Source organism: Salmo trutta, chromosome 15 (assembly GCF_901001165.1).
Source record: "Salmo trutta chromosome 15, fSalTru1.1, whole genome shotgun sequence".
NCBI classification, from domain to species: Eukaryota; Metazoa; Chordata; class Actinopteri; order Salmoniformes; family Salmonidae; genus Salmo; species Salmo trutta.
In genome coordinates this window covers 41046613-41068382 of record NC_042971.1, presented here as the reverse complement: position 1 = coordinate 41068382, position 21770 = coordinate 41046613, and the positions used below count along the sequence as shown (strand labels likewise).

Below are 21770 nucleotides of genomic sequence, written 5' to 3'. Positions count from 1 at the left end.
ATCGTCAAATCTGTATACTTAGACAATGATTTAGCTTTCCAAGTGTTAGTAGCCATATTATAAGTTCAACAACCAGTTTTCATAACTTCATAACTGAATATTCTTATACGTTGTGTCCAAAAGGAAAAGGCATGCTGTCGCAAAAGGTTAGCGCCTACATTTTGCGACCGAGATGGGGTTTCCGGATACTCCCGTAAAGCCCAGCTCATTGGCTATCAAGCTAGCTTTGTTTGACCCCGATTGGTGCTTATTTGACAAAGATACAGTTCTTCAAGTGATGGCCGCCCGCATCATCGGTGTGCCATGAAGGCGTCGCTCTCTGACCAAGTATGGTGTCCTATAGGATATACTACACCCCTAATTAAATAGTTAAGTCTTGTTACCTTCTAGGATCTCTGAGGAATACATACGAATGTGATTTGACTCTTTCAAACAACGTTTAGGGTGAGATTTTCACAGATTCCTTTCTTTGCAAATTGAACGAGTGGAAATACAAAATTGATCGTGCGTGTTATATGGACCTTTTTAGGATATGAAAAAAAATATTTTTATAAGCAAACGACACTTCATGTTATCTCTGGGACCCTTTGGATGATAAATCAGAGCAAGATTTCAGAATGTAAGTACACATTTCACCTTCAGAGGGGAATTTATCAAACCTGTCGCGTTGAAGAAAGTGTTTTGTTGTTAGGAGCTCTCATTAAACAATAGCATAGCATTTTATCGCAGTAAAAGCTACTGTAAATTGGACAGTGCAGTTATATTAACAAGAATTTATGTTTTCAGCCAATATAAGACACTTCTATGTACCGACATTTGTTGTTACTCTAAAATCTGCGATCTTGATATAAAGCGCTGCATGATTTACAACTGTCCCGTTGACGGAACGCCGATCCTTTTGGCATGTGAACAAAGATCTCTATTGAATCTATACAGCACTGTACATTCTGCTCTGATGTTTACCATGAGTCTCCATGATGCAGCCTCTGAGACTCTGAGGCTCCGTTCTTCCTCATTTTGTAAATATCCATTTTCATGGTAAGGCGATGAGTTCCCACATGGAAAAATACTATAGTATACTATGGTATAAATACTACATTATTCACTGTAGTGTTTTTGCAGACTTCACAATAGTATTCATTGTAGTGTTTTTGTGGACTTAAATCCTACAGTACTACAGTGAATTCTGGAATATTTACTGTAGTATACTGTGGTATTTACAGTTAACAATAGTATAAATACTGCAGTAAAATAAAATCTATACTATAGCAATTAAGTGTTTTTACAAATTGTAGTATACTGTAGTATTTACTGTAGTGGTTTTGCAGACTGTAATATACTGTGGTATTTTGTCAAACATTAAGTAGAATTTGTATTATCTTTAACATGGAAGTGGAGGCTTTCTTCTTGAGGAAACCTACTGGAGAAATAATAAAAGAGCACATTTTCCATAACCTGTAGGTAGGTAGGACTGGGTTCTGAACAGATAGTTCAGAGATTCTTCTCTTTTCTATAACCTGAAGGGAACACAATATATGGTCTATACTTAGCATGTAGATTTCTCACTTATGGGTGGCACAAATTAGGATATGGGGAGGGGAATGGGCAGGGTAAATGCAAATTAAATATTGTAGTATATACTATAGTGTTTTTTGCGGACATTACTGTAGTGTTTACTGAAGTGTTTTTTGGTGGGATAATACAGTAGTATTTACTATAGTATTCTACAGTATAATACTGTACAACATTATATAGTAAGTACTGCACATGATCGAGGGATCATACATTGTGTAGTATAGTATTCTACAGAATAATACAGTATACTACAGAATTCTATAGTAAGTACTGTAGTATTCTATAGTAAACTGTATTATGTTTTCATGTGGTTGGTGTACAGAGGGGCCTTGGGGAATAGAGGGGGGTGTTGGAGGGAGATACCGGTGCTGCAGCGCCATGCCGCAGCTACTGGAGTTTAACTCAGGTGCCACTTAAGAAAAATTGAAATGCTTGAAAGATTAGGTGGATTTCACAGGAAGAGGGTTTGAGTAGGGGTGCGTGGCCTGCGCCCAGCGGAGGGGAGAGTACTTAAAGCACTACCATCAGGGGAGAGGATTAAGTGACTTCAGCTGCATGCTTATTAGGGAGATATTGGTGATGGGTGAAACCTGTTTAAAACTGGTATATGGCTCATGGGGAGATCGCCACTGGGGTCTCAGGGTGAGAGCTGACTAGTACCTTCTAGGGCTGGAATGACACAAACAGCTTCACAATTCACATCTTGGATAACAACCAGTTTTTAGTTAAGGTTTTGAATGATAACAAACCAAAGTATTTTCTTTCCACCACAGTATTTCTAAATGGCTGCTGTACTGTCTTTTTTCTTCCAGACTCCTGTCCTGTCCTGTGCAGTGGCAATGGAGATTATGAGAAAGGTTACTGCCAGTGTCACCCGGGCTGGAAGGGCCCAGAGTGTGACATCCAGGAGGACCAGTGCATCGATCCCACCTGCTCCAACCACGGCACATGTGTCAACGGCATCTGCATGTGCAGCCCTGCCTATAAGGGCAACAACTGTGAACAAGGCAAGGGCCCTATTCTAATAATAATCATTATCACTATTTACACAGGAATAGGGATAGACATAGGATACAGCTGCATTTAGCCTAGCCAAGGGGGTTTGGTTTGGTGCATCCCTTATCCAAGAGTGCAACAACAGAAGCATGCCACATCAGTTTAAAAGCTACTCGATGTTAGTTCAGGGCTCTTAGCCACTAACCAAACCAGTATTCTATTTGTTGTTGGGTTTTGTACGCAGACACACACCAAACTGTCTGATAGATTGTCTGATTACTATTTAACCACAGCAACAATACATCCAGTATCCTCCTCTCACATCATTTTAATTATGGGGAGAGTTTTTGTGTGCAAAACAGATTGATCCAATAGATTATCCTCTACACACACACACCCACACACACCCACAGCCGCTCCCTGCTTTTCACGCACGTCATGAGGAATGCTTATACATGAAGCAGCCAAATCAATTGATTGTCCTAAGGTAGTTGTACCCAGTGGTAATTATTGGCTTTGTCTGAGATATCCGTGCTAGAGAATAACCTTGAGTCAATGAGCCTGTGACTAGGATCTAGCCTGCAAGCATTGTGGTAATTACTGTGGTTAACACTGCATAGATTTTTCTTTTTTCTTTTTTGTAGTGTGCATTAGTTGGGGGGGTGGGGTTGTTCGGAAGTGTATCACGACTAAATGTGATCAATTAGCTCCAGACATGGATTGAAGCTGTTTGTTGTTCATTCTTTATGAGAATCATGTGTGAAAGCTGCAGCGGTTTCAATGTTATTTTTTGTCGATGGACATGTTTTGCTCACGGTGCGATGGGTTCTCAGTAATAAACCATTCACTGCTTGGACACGCTGTTCTCGCAAGGTTGCAGTGACACTGTTAGAATACACACCACAGAAGTACACAGACAATGTGTTAAATCAGCTAGATGTGATGGGGTGTTTTGTGTCAGTACCTACCCATAGAGGAAAGGTGTGATGGGGATGTTCTGTGTCAGTACCTAGACAAACAAAATGTGTGATGGGTCTGCACTGAAAAAGATGTCGCATAAAGCTTACTTCATTTTTTATTATTTTTATTATTTTCACTGCATTAGGGATAGCAGACAGAGGTTTCGGATTTGCAGCCTTCTTCAGTATGTAGTACCTACCCATAGAGAAAAGGTATGACGGGATGTTTTGTGTCAGAACCTACCCATTGAGGAAAGGTGTGATGGAGATGATTTGTGTCCCTGCCTACCCATAGAGGAAAGGTGTGATGGGTATGTTTTGTGTCAGAACCTACCCATAGAAGAAAGGTGTGATGGAGATGTTTTGTGTCAGGACCTACCCATAGAGGAAAGGTGTGATGGAGATGTTTTGTGTCAGGACCTACCCATAGAGGAAAGGTGTGACGGGTATGTTTTGTGTCAGAACCTACCCATTGAGGAAAGGTGTGATGGAGATGATTTGTGTCCCTGCCTACCCATAGAGGAAAGGTGTGACGGGTATGTTTTGTGTCAGAACCTACCCATAGAAGAAAGGTGTGATGGAGATGTTTTGTGTCAGGACCTACCCATAGAGGAAAGGTGTGATGGAGATATTTTGTGTCAGGACCTACCCATAGAGGAAGGTGTGATGGGGATGCTTTGTGTTAGTACCTACCCAACCTACCTATATAGGAAAGGTGGGACGGAGATATTTTGAGTCACGACCTACCCTACCTAACCATAGAGGAAATGTGTGACAGGGATGTTTTGTGTCAGTATCTACCCATAGAGGAAAGGTATGACGGGGATGTTTTATGTCAGAAGCTACCCAAAGAGGGAAGGTGTGACGGGGATGTTTTGTGTCACTACTACCTTACCTACCCATAGAGGAAAGGTGTGACAGGGATGTTTTGTTTTGAGAACCTACCCATAGAGGAAAGGTGTGACTGGGATGTTTTCTGTCAGTACCTTCCCATAGAGGAATGGTGTGATGGGGTGTTTTGTGTCAGGACCTACCCGTAGAGGAAAGGTGTGATAGGGATGTTTTGTATCACTACTACCTTACCTACCCATAGTGGAAAGGTGTGACAGGTATGTTTTGTGTCAGAACCTACCCATAGAGGAAAGGTGTGATGGAGATGTTTTGTGTCAGAACCTACCAATAGAGGAAAGGTGTGATGGGGATGTTTTGTGTCACCAACTACCCATAGAGGAAAGGTGTGACGGGGATTTTTTTAGTAATGACTTGCCCTACCTACCCATAGAGGAAAGGTGTGACTGGGATGTTTTGTGTCAGCACCTACCCATAGAGGAAAGGTGTGATGGGGATTTTTTGAGTCATGACCTGCCCTACCTACCCATAGAGGAAAGGTGTGACTGGGATGTTTTGTGTTAGTACCTACCCATAGAGGAAAGGTGTGACTGTGATGTTTTGTGTTAGAACCTACCCAATAGAGGAAAGGTGTGACGGAGATGATTTCTGTCAGTACCTACCAATAGAGGAAAGGTGGGACTAGGATGTTTTGTGTCAGTACCTACCCATTGAGGAAATGTATGACGGGGATGTTTTGTGTCAGCACCTACCCATAGAGGAAAGGTGTGAAGGGGATGTTTTGTGTCAGCACCTACCCATAGAGGAAATGTGTGACTGGGATGTTTTGTGTCAGTACCTACCCATAGAGGAAAGGTGTGATGGGTATGCTTTGTGTCAGTACCTTCCTACACATAGAGGAAAGGTGTGATGAGGATGTTTTGTGTCAGCACCTACCCATAGAGGAAAGGTGTGATTGTGATGTTTTGTGTCCCTACCTACCCGTAAAGGAAAGGTGTGACAGGGATGTTTTGTGTCAGAACCTACCTGTAGAGGAAAGGTGTGATGGGTATGTTTTGTGTCACCAACTACCCATAGAGGAAAGGTGTCATGGAGATGTTTTGTGTTCCTACCTAGCCATAGAGGAAAGGTGTGATGGGGATTTTTTGAGTCATGACCTACCCTACCTACCCAAAGAGGAAAGGTGTGACGGAGATGTTTTGTGTCAGTGCTACCCATGGAGGAAAGGTGTGACGGAGATGATTTCTGTCAGTACCTACCCATAGAGAAAAGGTGTGAGGGGGATGTTTTGTGTCAGTGCTACCCATGGAGGAAAGGTGTGACGGAGATGATTTCTGTCAGTACCTACCCATAGAGAAAAGGTGTGAGGGGGATGTTTTGTGTCACTACTACCTTACCTGCCCATAGAGAAAAGGTGTGACAGTGATGTTTTGTTTTGAGAACCTACCCATAGAGGAAAGGTGTGACTGGGATGTTTTGTTTTGAGAACCTACCCATAGAGGAAAGGTGTGACTGCGATGTTTTGTGTCAGTACCTTCCCATAGAGGAATGGTGTGATGGGGTGTTTTGTGTCAGTACCTACTCATAGAGGTAAGGCATGACTGGGATGTTTTTTGTCAGCACCTACCCATACAGGAATGGTGTGACTAGGATGTTTTGTGTCAGCACCTACCCATAGAGGAAAGGTTTAACGGGGATGTTTTGTGTCAAAGCCTACCCATAGAGGAAAGGTTTGATCGGGGATTTTTTGTGTCAGTACCTACCTGTAGAGGAAAGGTGTGATGGGGATGTTTTGTGTCACCAACTACCCATAGAGGAAAGGTGTGACGGGGATGCTTTGTGTTAGAACCTACCCAATCTACCCATAGAGGAAAGGTGTGATGGAAATGTTTTGTGTTCCTACGTACCCATAGAGGAAAGGTTTGACGGGGATGTTTTGTGTCAGAACCTACCCATAGAGTAAAGTTTTCATGGGGATCTTTTGTGTAAGCACCTAGCCATAGAGGAAAGGCGTGATAGGGATGTTTTTTTGTTCCGTCCTGCCCATAGAGGAAAGGTGTGACTGGGATGTTTTGTTTTGAGAACCTCGCCATAGAGGAAAGCTGTGACTGGGATGTTTTTTGTCAGCACCTACCCATACAGGAAAGGTGTGACTGGGATGTTTTGTGTCAGAACCTACCCCTAGATGGAAAGGTGTGAGAGGAATGTTTTGTTTCAGTGTCTACTCATAGAGGAAAGATGTGACTGTGATGTTTTGTGTCAGTACCTACTCATAGAGGAAAGGTGTAACTGGGATGTTTTGTGTGATCACCTTCCCATGGAGGAAAGGTGTGACTGGGAAATTTTGTGTCAGTACCTACGAATGAGGAAAGGTGTGATGGGTATGCTTTGTGTCAGTACCTTCCTACCCATAGAGGAAAGGTGTGATTGGGATGTTTTGTGTCAGCACCTACCCATAGAGGAAAGGTGTGATTGGGATCTTTTGTGTCCCTACCTACCCGTCAAGGAAAGGTGTGACAGGGATGTTTTGTGTCAGTACCTACCAATGAGGAAAGGTCTGATGGGGATGTTTTGTGTCCCCATCTACCCATATAGGGAAGGTGTGAGGGGTTTTGTGTCTCAACCTACCCATGGAGGAAAGGTGTGACAGGGAAGTTTTGTGTCAGTACCTACCTATAGAGGAAAGGTGTGATGGGGATGTTTTGTGTCACCAACTACCTATAGAGGAAGGTGTGACGGGGATACTTTGTGTTAGAACCTACCCAATCTACCCATAGAGGAAAGGTGTGACGGAGATGTTTTCTGTCAGTACCTACCCATAGAGGAAAGGTGTGATGGGGATGTTTTGTGTCAGTACCTACCCTTGGAGGAAAGGTGTGACGGGATGTTTTGTGTCAGGACCTACCCATAGAGGAAAGGTGTGAGGGGGATGTTTTGTGTCACTACTACCTTTCCTGCCCATAGAGGAAAGGTGTGACAGTGATGTTTTGTTTTGAGAACCTACCCATAGAGTAAAGGTGTGACTGGGATGTTTTGTGTCAGTACCTTCCCATAGAGGAATGGTGTGATAGGATGTTTTTTGTCAGAACCTACCCATAGAGGAAATGTGTGACTGGGATGTTTTGTGTCAGTACCTTCCCATAGAGGAATGGTGTGATAGGATGTTTTTTGTCAGAACCTACCCATAGAGGAAATGTGTGACGGAGATGTTTTGTGTTCCTACGTACCCATAGAGGAAAGTTGTGACAGGGATGTTTTGTGTCAGTACCTACCAATGAGGAAAGGTCTGATGGGGATGTTTTGTGTCCCCATCTACCCATATAGGGAAGGTGTGAGGGGTTTTGTGTCTCAACCTACCCATGGAGGAAAGGTGTGACAGGGAAGTTTTGTGTCAGTACCTACCAATAAAGGAAAGGTGTGATGGGGATGCTTTGTGTTAGAACCTACCCAATCTACCCATACAGGAAAGTTGTGATGGAGATGTTTTGTGTTCCTACCTAGCCATAGAGGAAAGGTGTGACTGGGATGTTTTGTGTCAGCACCTACCCATAGAGTAAAGGTTTGACGGGGATGTTTTGTGTCATCACCTTCCCATGGAGGAAAGGTGTGACTGGGATGTTTTGTGTCAGTACCTACCAATGAGGAAAGGTGTGATGTGGATGTTTTGTGTCATCACCTACCCGTAAAGGAAAGGTGTGACAGGGATTTTCTGTGTCAGAACCTACCCTTAGAAGAAGGTGTGACGGGGATGCTTTGTGTTAGAGCCTTCCCAATCTACTCATAGAGGAAAGGTGTGATGGAAATGTTTTGTGTTCCTACATTGCCATAGAGGAAAGGTGTGATGGAGATGTTTTGTGTTCCTACCTAGCCATAGAGGAACGGTGTGACGGAGATGTTTTCTGTCAGTACCTACCTATAGAGGATAGGTGTGATGGGGATGTTTTGTGTCAGTTCCTACCCATAGAGGAAAGGTGTGATGGGGATTTTTTGTGTCAGGACCTACCCTACCTACCCATAGAGGAAAGGTGTGACAGGGATGTTTTGTGTCAGTACCTACCCATAGAGGAAAGGTGTGATGGGGATGTTTTGTGTCAGTACCTACCCATAGAGTAAAGGTGTGATGGGGATGTTTTGTGTCAGGACCTACCCTACCTACCCATAGAGGAAAGGTGTGACAGGGATGTTTTGTGTCAGTACCTACCCATAGAGGAAAGGTGTGATGGGGATGTTTTGTGTCAGTACCTACCCATAGAGTAAAGCTGTGATGGGGATGTTTTGTGTCAGTTCCTACCCATAGAGGAAAGGTGTGAGGGTGATGTTTTGTGTCAGAACCTACCCTACCTACCCATAGAGGAAAGGTGTGATGGAGATGTTTTGTTTTGAGAACCTGCCTGTAGAGGAAAGTGTGACTGGGATGTTTTGTGTCAGTACCTACCAATAAAGGAAAGGTGTGATGGGTATGCTGTGTGTGAGTACCTTCCTACCCATAGAGGAAAGGTGTGAAGGGGATGTTTTGTGTCAGAACCTACCCATAGAGGAAAGGTGTGACGGGTATGTTTTGTGTCAGTACCTACCAATAAAGGAAAGGTGTGATGGGTATGCTGTGTGTGAGTACCTTCCTGCCCATAGAGGAAAGGTGTGAAGGGGATGTTTTGTGTCAGAACCTACCCATAGAGGAAAGGTTTGATGGGGATGTTTTGTGTCATCAACTACCAATAGAGGAAAGGTGTGATGGGGATGTTTTGTGTCATCAACTACCAATAGAGGAAAGGTGTGATGGGGATGTTTTGTGTCAGTACCTACTCATAGAAGAAAGGAAATCCAGAAGAAAAAATGATTCAAACAATATACAGATGTTCAGTGAGGGATGTGAAATATTTACTCTTTCTCTCTCGCTACTCTCTCCTGCTCTCTTTTTCACACTCCCTCCATCCACCCCCTCTCTCTCTCACCTCCCTTTTTATGCATGGCTAGTGGACTGCCTGGAACCTCAGTGTTCTGGCCATGGTGTTTGTGTGAAGGGGGAGTGCCTGTGTTCACCAGGGTGGGGAGGCCCAGACTGTGAGAGTCCCCTGCCAGCGTGCCAGGAGCAGTGTTCAGGCCATGGGAACTACCTGCCAGATTCTGGCACCTGTACCTGTGATTCCAGCTGGACAGGCTCCGACTGCTCCACCGGTGAGTACAAGAACCACTATGTACACTACCGTTCAAAAGTTTATGGTCACTTAGAAATGTCCTTGTTTTTGAAAGAAAAGCAATTTTTTTGTCCATTAAAATAACATCAAATTGATCAGAAATACAGTGTAAACATTGTTTATGTTGTAAAAGACTATTGTAGCTGGAAACGGCAGATTTTTAATGGAATATCTACACAGGCGTACTGAGGCCCATTATCAGCAACCATCATTCCTGTGTTCCAATGGCAGTTTGTCTTAGCTAATCCAAGTTTATCATTTTAAAAGGCTAATTGATCATTATAAAACCCTTTTGCAATTATGTTAGCACAGCTGTAAACTGTTGTCCTGATTATAGAGGCAATAAAACTGGCCTTCTTCAGACTAGTTGAATATCTGGAGCATCAGCATTTGTGGGTTCGATTACAGGCTCAAAATGGCCAGAAACAAATAACTTTCTTCTGAAACTCGTCAGTCTAGTCTTGTTCTGAGAAATGAAGGCTATTCCATACGAAACATTGCCAAGAAACTGAAGATCTCGTACAACGCTGTTTACTACTCCCTTCACAGAACAGCGCAAACTGCCTCTAACCGGAATAGAAAGAGGAGACAACTGAGCAAGAGGACAGGAGTGATGAAACACAGGAGTGATGGTTGTTGATAATGGGCCTCTGTATGCCTATGTAGATATTCCATTAAAAATCATTAGTTTCCAGCTACAATAGTAATTTACAACATTAACAATGTCTACACTGTATTTCTGATCAATTTGATGTTATTTTAATGGACAAACAATGTGCTTTTCTTTCAAAAACAAGGACATTTCTAAGTGAGCCCAAACTTATGAACAGTAGTGTACACACAACTTACGTACATGCAGAGCCATATATAGGGATGAATATATAGAAATGTCTCTATCGATATACTGTGTGATTATTCCTAAATACAGATACACACACTTGAATACAGTGCTTTCAGACTCTTACCGCACATAAACAATTCACATCCTTAGAAGGGGCTGTAGTGACTTGTGAACGGAGTTGGAAAGTCCATTCCCAGACTCTTAGAGGGGAGCCTTTGGAGATTAATCACATCCTTAACCTCCCATAAAAGGTTTAAATGTAGTCAAGCCGCTACTGTTGGTTTCTGTCTGGCTGTGATTTAGATTACGTTTTCTGTACATGACGCTAACTTTTGGTCTTACCTTTGACTGAGTAACACAGACCCTGGCCAATGTGTTTTTCTGCTTGTAATCTGCCAGCTCCTAGCAGAAGCAGAACTTCACACACCCAGCAGTCTATCAGACAACTTTGCAATCATTTCTCTGACATGCTGTGTGTAAATTGGACTACGCACCATGGCTGCCATCTAAGCCACTTCTTGTTTCTTTATCAATACTTGCATATCTTTTGGTGGGAGTCATGAAATTGATGCATTCTAATGCTAGTTTATAAATTCTTCCTTTTTTAATATGCCTCCTCCAGGGAACAATAATGCCATGGTTAGGATTCATCCCGAGATATGCTCATTTGTACAATTTTAATCTGTTATTTTTAGCATACTGTTGGTGTTATCTGTTCATCAGCTTTTCGTATTTGAATTTAGGTCACCTTTCTGGCTGTTTATACAGAACAAATTAAAGTTATCTTCACTGCACTCACTTGTTAGTACACTGCGACACTTGAAAAAGTAGAAAATGCATATGCATTTAATTTCAGTCTGTCTCTTGTTGAATTCGTGGCAAACAGCTGCCTCTTACTGAAATGTTTAATTCATTTGTTTGAGTCAGAGGACATTGATAATGAGGTTTGCCACCAATGACTATGGTTCTTACTGATAACAAACAGCGTTGACACTGGTTGTAGGAACATCTCAGAGAAGCTGTGAGCCTCGAAGAAAATCACATGATTTCACGTTTTTGGAATACTTCACGTGATCACATGTTTTCACATATGTAGTTTCATGTTATCACATTCCTTTCACATAAGATCACGTGATCACATGAAAACATGCGTTTTTTTCCCGTAAGGGAGATGATGCTGGATATTCGTCTGTATAGTTTGTCATCTTTGTCTGAAAGTTGTTGTTTTTGTTTTGTTCAGCCAGTGATACAGATGTAGATCTCATGTAGCAACCAGATCACAAAGGAGATCAGATTCTTCAGGAGCCCAGGGCCAGGTTTACAGATTAGCTGCCTGCTGCTATAGCTGCCACACAACACAACAACACACTAACACACACCCTACTGCTGGTGTCCTCGCTTATGGAGAGGGATGGAAACCGTGCCAACAGTATTATGGAAGCATCCATCCTTTAGAATATAGGCTGCCTGTCATATACATTTTTGCTCATCTTCATATTATTAATGGTTCTCTTCCTTGAGTCAAGTAGTGCTACATGCCAAGCCTTTATTAAAGTTGGGTGAAAAACCTGAGAGGTGGGCTGCATATTAAGACATTCCTCAAAAGGCAAAGTAATCCCTCATTCTTCATTATTTTTCCTATCAATTGTGTTTTCAGGGATGGCCAAAGGGGAAAAGAGCTCATGTGGAGGCTATTTCACTTTCCAATGAATTGAATATTGGAGCATTGTGGTGCCTCGGTTTCCGTAACCATGAAAGAATTGTGCATTCACTCAACCCACACTTTTTTCCAGCCTTCCAAAGCAAAGTTCAGGTTTTCTATCCAAAAGTGAAAATTGATTTTATGTTCACTCAAGTGTATGTAGAATTACTTGTAATGTTGACTGTGTGTGACTGCACTGACAATTTCATTACCATGGAGTAGACATACTGTAACCTCACTGTAAGACAGTGAATTATATCTATCAATGTGCCGTATTTGGTTTTTAAAACAGAAATATAAAGGCATTGAAGATAATGCCAACATTCAACCGTTATTATTAAATCGTTTTAGATGGCAAACATGTTGAATTCTATTGCAAGCAGATGCATAGACGAAATGGATTAAATGTCATATGCTTAATGGTAGAAAAATCGAGATTAATAAAATGCAAATTGAGTTGTTATGGCATGATTAAATATGATGTATATTTAAATGGGAATGCCTTTTCCATGTGTGGGGATAAGTGGCCTTTCTGCGCCAGCAGCTCTTTCTTCTCCCTGCTGATTGGCTACTTGCTGATAGGATGGACAGTACTCTCCATATTCTGCTGAAATTATTCATTGAATACCATTAAACCTCTAAATCTTTAAGCATTGAATGTATTATAACTGCACCTGCAGCACTCTACATAGAAAGTATTGCCTGTTCTGTATTATAACAAACATTTTCCAATTCCTATTCAAAATTAAAGTTTCAAATCATGAGTATGTAGAGTAGAGATACCATTAGAATAAAAATGGTAATGGGTTTTCATTATATTCCTTTTTAAAATATTCCTTTTTTAGTTATATTAGATGAACTAGCAAGACAAGATGAGTGCAGAAATGAGTCTAGGATCCTGAATTAATTAATAGGAAATGATCACGTGTATTTTGGGAGCAATGATGCAGCTGACCTTTGACATATCCATCTGGCCAATGTAGAGGTGTACTGTCTGTTGCCAAGTGCAGTAAGACCCCTGCCGGTCTCTCTCTCTGTCCGTGTGCAGAGGTGTGTCTGGTGCCCTGCAGTGCCCACAGTGTGTGTGTGGGAGGGAAGTGCCAGTGTGAGGAGGGCTGGGAGGGGCCAGGCTGTGACCTGCAGGCCTGCCACCCCCGCTGCCAGGAACATGGCCAGTGTAAGAACGGACAGTGTGATTGCCACCCCGGCTGGGAGGGAGAACACTGCAGCATTGGTGAGTCTCGCCCCCGCCCCCCCGGACTAACACTACCACAGGAGGTTAATACGTGACTCTAGTAGCTAGTGTTCTGTTTAGAGGCATAGGGGCTGGTTTACTGTACCTAGGTTTTAACATGTTGTGGCCTTGGGACTATAAGGTTCTATATGTAAAGCATAGTTCTGAGATATTGAGAATCAAAATCTCCGAAAAGTTTTGTAGTGAATTCTTCTTGCATGACCCATTAAGGTCCTCACTGTAACGGTACCTAAAGTGCAGAATATCAAAATCCTGAGACATTTGTAAATCTGTTTTTTTTAGGGGGTGCCATCGCAGATAGAACTTTATGTCTGAGTCCAGATTGACATTCCGTCTGTATTTGTTCTGTCTTGTGATTGGATTGCAGATAGAGCCTTATAGCGCCAAGTTCAAATGAGTTTATGCAGATAGAACTTTCTAGTTTTTAATTTTCTTCATCCAAAATGTACTTTAAAAAAATATCTAGCTTCGCAGACATATGAAGAACCATCTAAAGATCAATTATATGTGACTAACAAATGTTTGACAAAAATGTCAGAGAGAATGTTATAGTCCCGAGGTCGTAACGTCTTAATCTGGGCCACGCTTTACTAATGTTTTTTTTTGTACTAATGAAAGATGTGTGAACCACTGATTTTTGCAGATACAAATCAACGAATATGTAATCCATGTGCGTGCATATCACCACACATGTTAAATACTGTAGCAGTTTAGCAGACCATTCCCAGCCAATCATCCGTCTGCTGTATAATATAGACGTGCAGTTGTCAGATGGAACCCATGAGTCCTTCTTGCCTGGTCCTTCACTCAGTCTGCTAGAAGAGAACAGATGAAACACAGGTACCAAACCTTCAGAGGGAGGGTAACATGTTACCATGTGTCTTAGAGCCACTGGCTGGGGTTCAATGATGTCAGTGGCCTGCCTGTCAGTTATACAATTTATCCACTTCATTGCCGTTATTTGAGAATGAAAACTCAGAGTCACAACGGAACTGTTGGTTGCCGCCAGGCATATTTTCCATCAGCCATGCCCTCCTCCCTAGAGTGGAGGCATTTTTCTTTCTCTTGCAACTGAATAATTTGCTCACCAAGTTCGAACACACTCAATTAATGTGGATACACCTTGATAGAACACTGCAGTTTGTCATCTGAGACTAATGGAATTGGGTTTTGCCAAGTGACTGAAAAGCACATTTTGTAAAAGAACCAGAAAACTTCAGAAATGCAAGAAAACACTCCTTTGAAATCCTTCTTCTTGCCTTTAGAGATGGGGAATTGGAGATGGGCTTTGTGTCTCTGTGGATGTGTGAATCAAACTATAAAGCTTAGCTCCTGGCACATTAATAGGCTGTAATTATCTCTTCATGTGCCCTGGTGCTAGCATATATCTTTGAGGCTCAGTAATCTAATCTCAAACACTTTTTTCTTTCTTCCTTTTATCTTCATGTGGTATATAGCGTATTACCTGGATCTCGTTGTTAAAGGTAAGATGCACTCTCATTCTTTAGGATTGAATTGTTTCATAGCAGCAGGGGTTTTAAAAGGTATTCCTGCAGTACCACCAAAGCACATTTATTGAGATGTTAATTAATTCTAAGGAGAAAGTACGATGCCCAAAGCAATGGCAGAACATTCACTATATTCAATTTATGTAAGATAGAATATAACAAAATACACTCCCCTATGTATTTATTTGGACAGTGAAGTTAAAACTTTTAATTTGGCTCTATACTCCAGAATTTTGTGTTTGAGGTCAAATGTACAGAATGTAACCTTTTATTTGAGGGTATTTTGAGAATATCTATTTTACCGTTTAGAAATGAAAGCACTTTATGTATGTAGTCCCCCCATTTAATGATGTCATAAGTATTAAGACAAATTCACTTATAGTGTATAAATTTACTAAAACATTTAGTATTTGGTCCCGTATTCCTAGCACGCCATGACTACATCAAGCTTGTGACTACACACTTCTTTCATGCATTTGCAGTTTTGGTTGTGTTTTGGATTATGTGGTGCCAATAGAAATGAATGGTAAATAATGTGTGGTTCCATTTTAGAGTCACTTTTATTGTAAATAAGAATATAATATGTTTCTGAACACTTATTTAATGTGGATGCTATTATGATTACGGATATTCAAGAATGAATCGTGGATAATGATGAGTGAGAAAGTTAGAGGCATAAATATCATACCCCCAAAAAATGCTAACCTCCCTTGTTACTGGTAATAGTGAGAGGTTAACATGTTTTGGGGGCTTGATCTTTAACCCTAGTAGTCCCGAGACACCAGCAAAAATTATATTTTCATTTATCTGACTTTTATTTATCTCCATGTCCAGCCCTTATATTTAGCCTCACAAGAAGAGTTTTACCATTTTCTTTTCAGGACAATTTGACATAAACAGTTGCATTCATGAGTTTTATTGACAAAAAAAAAGTCTGCCAGAGCAAAAAACGGATAAAAATGAACTGATATGAATGCTGTAAAAACAGAAATTGTTTGCTCAGTGGGAAATGAATATCCAACTAGTCAATGACAACTGTGTGGAATTTGTGGTAGCAACTATGTGAGCTTATTACAGTATTATAGACACTATGTCCTGGGATTTCCTATGATCTTCTACATAAATTAACCCCTTACCTTCTAACAACTCGGCACAAAGTTCTGTACCCAATCTTCAAGGAGAATAGATTAAAAGGGCAACATGTAGCTCTCGTAGTCGATAAACTGTATATTGCTAGCCATAGTAGGGATTGAAATAATAATTTAAAAGAAAGAGGAAAAGCAATAAAATAAACAATTGTTAAATAAACTACAACTACGCTGTAGCATTCAAGATAGGGAATGTTGTAAAATAATTATTTAACTATTTTAGAAATGGATAAGACGGCATCTAATTTATTTATTTATTGTCAACTGTCCCCAACCCTATACTCTAGACACCCAACTGAGCGACCCATACACTAAAAATAAGTCCTTATCTGTTTTATGGGCTTACTGTAAGTTGCCTATATGCAGCCAAAACAGAAAGAGGAATGTGGACAAAGACCTACTGGAGCAGCACAGCCCCATCAAGATTCTAACCCTGCCTGGCAGGGTTGGTCCTACAAAGCCAGAACCCCCTGATGGGAGAGCATCATATACAAGGAAATTATCAAAGCTACTAATGAGAACCTTGACGACCTTGTACCGAGCCGGTGGGGATTCCGGTGGGGTGCCCCCACCCTGGCAGTGGCTGTGCTGGCAACACTGGCTGCAGTAACCAATGGGGAGGGGGTCACACTCGGACAATCAGACAGGAGGCATGTTATTGTGACCATGGTGGCACAAAATAATCAAAGGTCTGACTGCACAGAGATGCTTGGGAAAATGGTCACAACGGGGGAACAGTGTGAGTGTGTTTCAAGGGAAGGGGGTGTATCTGATCTCCATCACCTAGGACTTGACAATGGTTCATCAAATCTCCCAATTTTTGCACATTTTGGTCAATGTTGCATGCTTTCTCAAACACTTGTAACTGTATATGCATTCGTAAATCAAGTCTTGAGTTGGGCTCTGGGATGTAACAACTGTTGAGCCTCTGAGCTTATAGTTGATTGTGGGGGAAAGGGGTTGTGTGTGTGTGTGTGTTTGTGTGTGTTTGTGTGTGTATGTGTGTATGTGTGTGTGTGTATACCACATCTGTTGCTAGGAGATAAGGATGTTAGGAACAATATAGGATGAATCACAATGATTGTTTGCTAAAATAATAATTACTTGACTAAAATGTAATGCAATGGCAATCCTGGTTATAGGTAATAATCTTTTGCATGAACTGTCGACATTATTACGCATATTAATTGTTAATGATGGAAATTAAGATACGCAAGATTTTTGAATATATATAGTTTTTTGATAGCTATATATAAAGCAAATTGAGGTGAGAGCATTGGAAATGCTTTTAGCGGTTGATCTGCTTCTGTTCTGTGGGTGGCACTGTGTGCTCTTTTCGAAGGATGGGCCCTGGCCTCTCAGGGGGCCTAGGGATCCGGGGGGACGGCGGTGGCTGGGATGACAACCCAACTTGGAATGGGGTGGGGCTTTAGCGGGTGGAATAGTGGAGAAGAACAATTGGAGGGTTACTTAGTAGCAATGCAAATATCATGGTCCAGCTATATGGACACTCAATCACTATGGTACTTTTTAATGGTACATTTCCAAACATGCAGTACCAGTCAAAAGTTTGGACACACCTACTCATTCAAGGGTTTTTCTTTATTTTTACTATTTTCTACATTGTAGAATAATAGTAAAGACATCAAAACTATGAAATAACACAAATGGAATCAAGTAGAAAGCAAAAAAGTGTGAAAAAAAAGAAGTTGATTCTTCAAAGTAGCCACCCTTTGCATTGATGACAGGTTTGGACACTCTTGGCATTCCCTCAACCAGCTTCATGAGGTAGTCACCTGGAATGCATTTCAATTAACAGGTGTGCCTTGTTCAAAGTTAATTTGTGGGATTTCTTTCCTTAGTAATGCTTTACGCTTCGAACACATCGACTGCGTCATTGCGTTTTGATACACCAGAAGTACATTCATTTCCAATGGTACGCTGCGTTTGCTTTGCAGCATTGCGTTGCAGAGGCATTTGCAGTGCGTCCTGTGTGGTGCATATGTTGTATTTATCGAACGTATGCATCAAATTTTATGCATAGACTTGACAGAAAGTAGCAAAATGTGAATGTTGAATTTTTGGTGCACACATATCCAGTAAAAAAAATTGGGATAACATAATAAAAACAGTTTGACTGGAGAATTTCTGGAATTTTTTTTATTCATTTATTTACCAAGTATATTATTTATTCGATGACATCCACAAATGAATTGTGAGAGCCTATAATATAATTTCCCTCCAAAATGCAGATTTGGAGCAAAATGCAATAATAAATAGTCAAGATAGCAGAGTAGGCTCTTTCAACAATGAGACCAACGTTGAGGAAGGTGGTCTTGATCGCGCTGTTGTGCCGGGACCAGCCCCGCCGAAAGCACAGGTCTTTGTAGGTCCAGAGATGGGTTAAAGTCCCGAAAGCAGGCAGGGGAGTTCCACCGTCTCATTCAAGAGCTTCGACTGTTTGGAGAGGAATTCTGAAGTTACTTTCGTCTGGACTGAAGTCAGTTCGATCACCTGCTCCAGATGGTTGGAGCCAGGATCGGCCAGATGGATACCAACTACTGGGAGTCCATCAGCCCAGTGAACGCCTGGCGATTTGTCTCCGGTAAGCTAAATTCTAGTACATTTTTAAAGCCTTTGATACCATAATTGACTGATATTTGATACATTGTTTTTATGTGCAACCTAGCTAGCTAAAGGGCTCTGTAGTTAATAGTCCCTGTTTGACATCAGATGTACTTTTACAGAATGTTCATTAGGACTATAACTTTTCCCAAAATTGGTTTATAATCCTTTTTTAATTATGCAATGTTACCAAATGAAAAGAAAGTTGAGGTGCATTCTGCCCTAATGAAGGTAGGCTAGTCTTCTCCAGGACCCATTGTTGTTCAAGACAGTTACAGTCATTTATTACATTCTTATTGGACTTACATACACTTTTAGAAAAAAATGTTCCAAAAGTGTCCTTCTGCTTTCCCCATAGGATAACCCTTTTTGGTTCCAGGTATAACCCTTTGGGGAAAAGGTTATACATGGAATCCAATAGAGTTCTACTTGAAACCAAAAGAGTTCTACCTGGAACCAAAAAGGGTTCTTCAAAGGGTTCTCCTATGGGGACAGCCGGAGAACCCTTTTAAGTAGATAGTACCATTCTTTCTAAGAGTAGAGTTGGCCTGGGCTACAGTTTATTGATATAGTCATAGACTGAATTGTACTGTTTCAAGGCATTGTTAATGATGGTTGACGAGTATTACAATATACTTAGTAGAGCATAATAAACAGTAACGAGGAAGCTATATGAGTAGATATAATATGTGGATGGAATTGAAGTTACACACAATATTGATAATTATTTTGAATTATATTTCAGATTCTTGGCGACAGGGGACTCCTACAGGACCATAGGATTCAGCTTCCGAGTTGGACGGTCCACGGTGGCAGGCATTGTCCCCTCTGTGGCACAAGCCATTTGGGACTGTCTGGTTAGTGAATACATGCCAGTCCCCAAGGAGGAAGACTGGAGGGCCATCGCTGCTGAGTTCCTGGAGAGGTGGAATTTCCCCAACTGTCTTGGCTCCATTGACGGGAAACATGTAGTAATCCAGGCTCCACCATGCTCGGGTTCACAATTCTCCAACTACAAGGGTACATATTCAGTTGTACTCTTGGCTGTAGTAGATGCCATCTACTGTTTCCGTGTTGTCGATGTTGGTGCTTAGGGCAAGGGAAGTGATGGTGGGACCCTCCTTCGGCCAGGTACTTCAGGATGGCACCCTGGAGATTCCACCACCTGCATCACTCCCTGGGGCTGAAGACCTGGGACCTGTTCCCCACGTCTTCGTCGGCAACGAGGCCTTCCCTTTGAGACCCAACCTCATAAGGCCCTACGCTGGACGCCAGCTGCCATTGCCAAAGCCTGTAAGGATCTCTAACAAACAACTGTCCAGGGCAAGTTTAGTTGTTGAATGCGCCTTTGGGATTCTGGCAGCCCGGTGGAGAATGTATTGGAGAGTGCTTGGTCTCAGCCCCTCAAATGTCGATGCCTGCGTGAAGGCCACATGTGTTCTCCACAACTACCTGCGGAGGTCATTCCAGGAGCCGCTCCGGATGGAGATGGGCACGCCAAATAGTCACCTACCTGATGTCACCAGGGCACGTGCCAACAACGCCCCCAGACAGGCACTCCAGGTGAGGGAGAAGCTGACCACCTACTTCTCATTGCCAGCAGGTGAAGTCCCATGTCAGCATGCCGTGGAGTGAAACGGCTCTTTTAAGAGCCTTCTAACACCAAGGTTATTTTAAAAACCATCCACCATTGTCCATAAAATAGCATTTTTCCCCCAGATTATTTTATATTTCGTTGTCTCTCTTCATTTGGAAGTTATATTTAAGTAAAATTTGGGAGTATAGACCACACCTTAACCCCTTCCCTCTCCCATTAACGTCAGTATTATACACACCTGGCATGGTACATCAGGTGAGCGGGAGCACTAATTAAAGTTATACGACATACAGTTAGTATGATAACAAAGGGAAAGGGTAGCCTAGGGTCCATACAAATAGTACAGTTTACCGCCATGTTCACTGGTCTGACAAAATACAGGTGGAAAAAAAACGAATTAGGAAGAGAATGTGTTTTTACTTTCATGTGTCTTAGATCTGCAAAGGTATAGGGAAGAAATAAGCAGATTAAGTCTAAATGTGATAGTAATAAACAAATGAAACAACTGACTATGAAAACGTAATTTAATAAGTATTTAATAAGTACAGGAAAGAACATGACAGGTATGTGTGTTGTAAAAATGTTTAAAAAAAGAAAACTATTGAAAGAGGTGTGTGTGTGTGTGTGTATGTGTGTGTGTGTGTGTGTGTGTGTGTGTGTGTGTGTGTGTGTGTGTGTGTGTGTGTGTGTGTGTGTGTGTGTGTGTGTGTGTGTGTACGTGGGTGTAAAAATAAAAAAATGAATGTGTAACCTGTCATCTGTAAGAGAACAACAAGAGCATGTATTTTTGGCACAATTGCAGACAGATACAGGGACTACTCATAAAGCCTAGACGTAGTAGGGGAACTTCAGACATGGCCATAAAGAGAGAGAGGGCGATCTTGGAGATCTGAGGTACAGAGAGGAACGAAGGAGAGGTGTGTGTGTGTGTGTGTGTCTCTGTCTCTGAAAAAAAGAAAATAATGTGTAGCCATAACACAGCTAAACAAACAAATGGCCCCTGGATGTCATGGACCAGTCGATGGAACATAACTTCACAAAAAGTTTCAACACCCTGGTTTTCAAGTGGTTTTAAACGAAATAAATATGTTCACCTTTAGTCTTGTAAGAGACCAACAAGAGCATCTGAATTCTCCGGTGTATGAGTTTCAATGCTGTCAATTCAGAAATCTATGTAACACTAATAATGAATGCTATCCCGAGACTTTATAAACAAATGACTTTATGAATTGACTGAATGTAAATGGAACTGACGTGTGTGAAAAGAAAGGCACAATGAGGGAGGTCAAAACAACAACCAGACAACTCCTCTCCTCTTCCTGTCCTTCCTGTGAGCTGGTCGGCTAAATTGACTCCATCTCTGGAAGGGAAGAGAAAAACAACACATACAAGCTTTACATAATATAACACCATAAAAGGTGAGATTTATGTTAACTAAATACTGCTTGTAAAGTGTAGTTAGTGACATAAATTTTGGAACAATGTGGTAAAGTTGGTAATTCCTGCTGTTTACTCATGGA

General features: G+C 41.6%; 1 protein-coding gene and 1 non-coding gene across 3 annotated transcripts in view; one reads left to right on the top strand and one right to left on the bottom strand.

Annotated features, from left to right (window-relative positions):
* The window catches only part of tenm1 (teneurin transmembrane protein 1), a 230956-nt gene that overhangs the window by 131228 nt on the left and 77958 nt on the right, over window positions 1-21770 (top strand). For both annotated transcript variants that reach the window (XM_029691557.1, XM_029691556.1), the window contains exons 10-13: window positions 2388-2582; window positions 9354-9554; window positions 13166-13351; window positions 14830-14856. In XM_029691557.1, the coding sequence (XP_029547417.1) occupies window positions 2388-2582; window positions 9354-9554; window positions 13166-13351; window positions 14830-14856 (609 nt within the window). The remainder of the gene's footprint in view (window positions 1-2387; window positions 2583-9353; window positions 9555-13165; window positions 13352-14829; window positions 14857-21770) is intronic.
* LOC115149705 (U7 small nuclear RNA) lies at window positions 1395-1447 on the bottom strand. The gene has a single exon (XR_003866957.1). It is a non-coding gene; the product is annotated as a U7 small nuclear RNA (small nuclear RNA).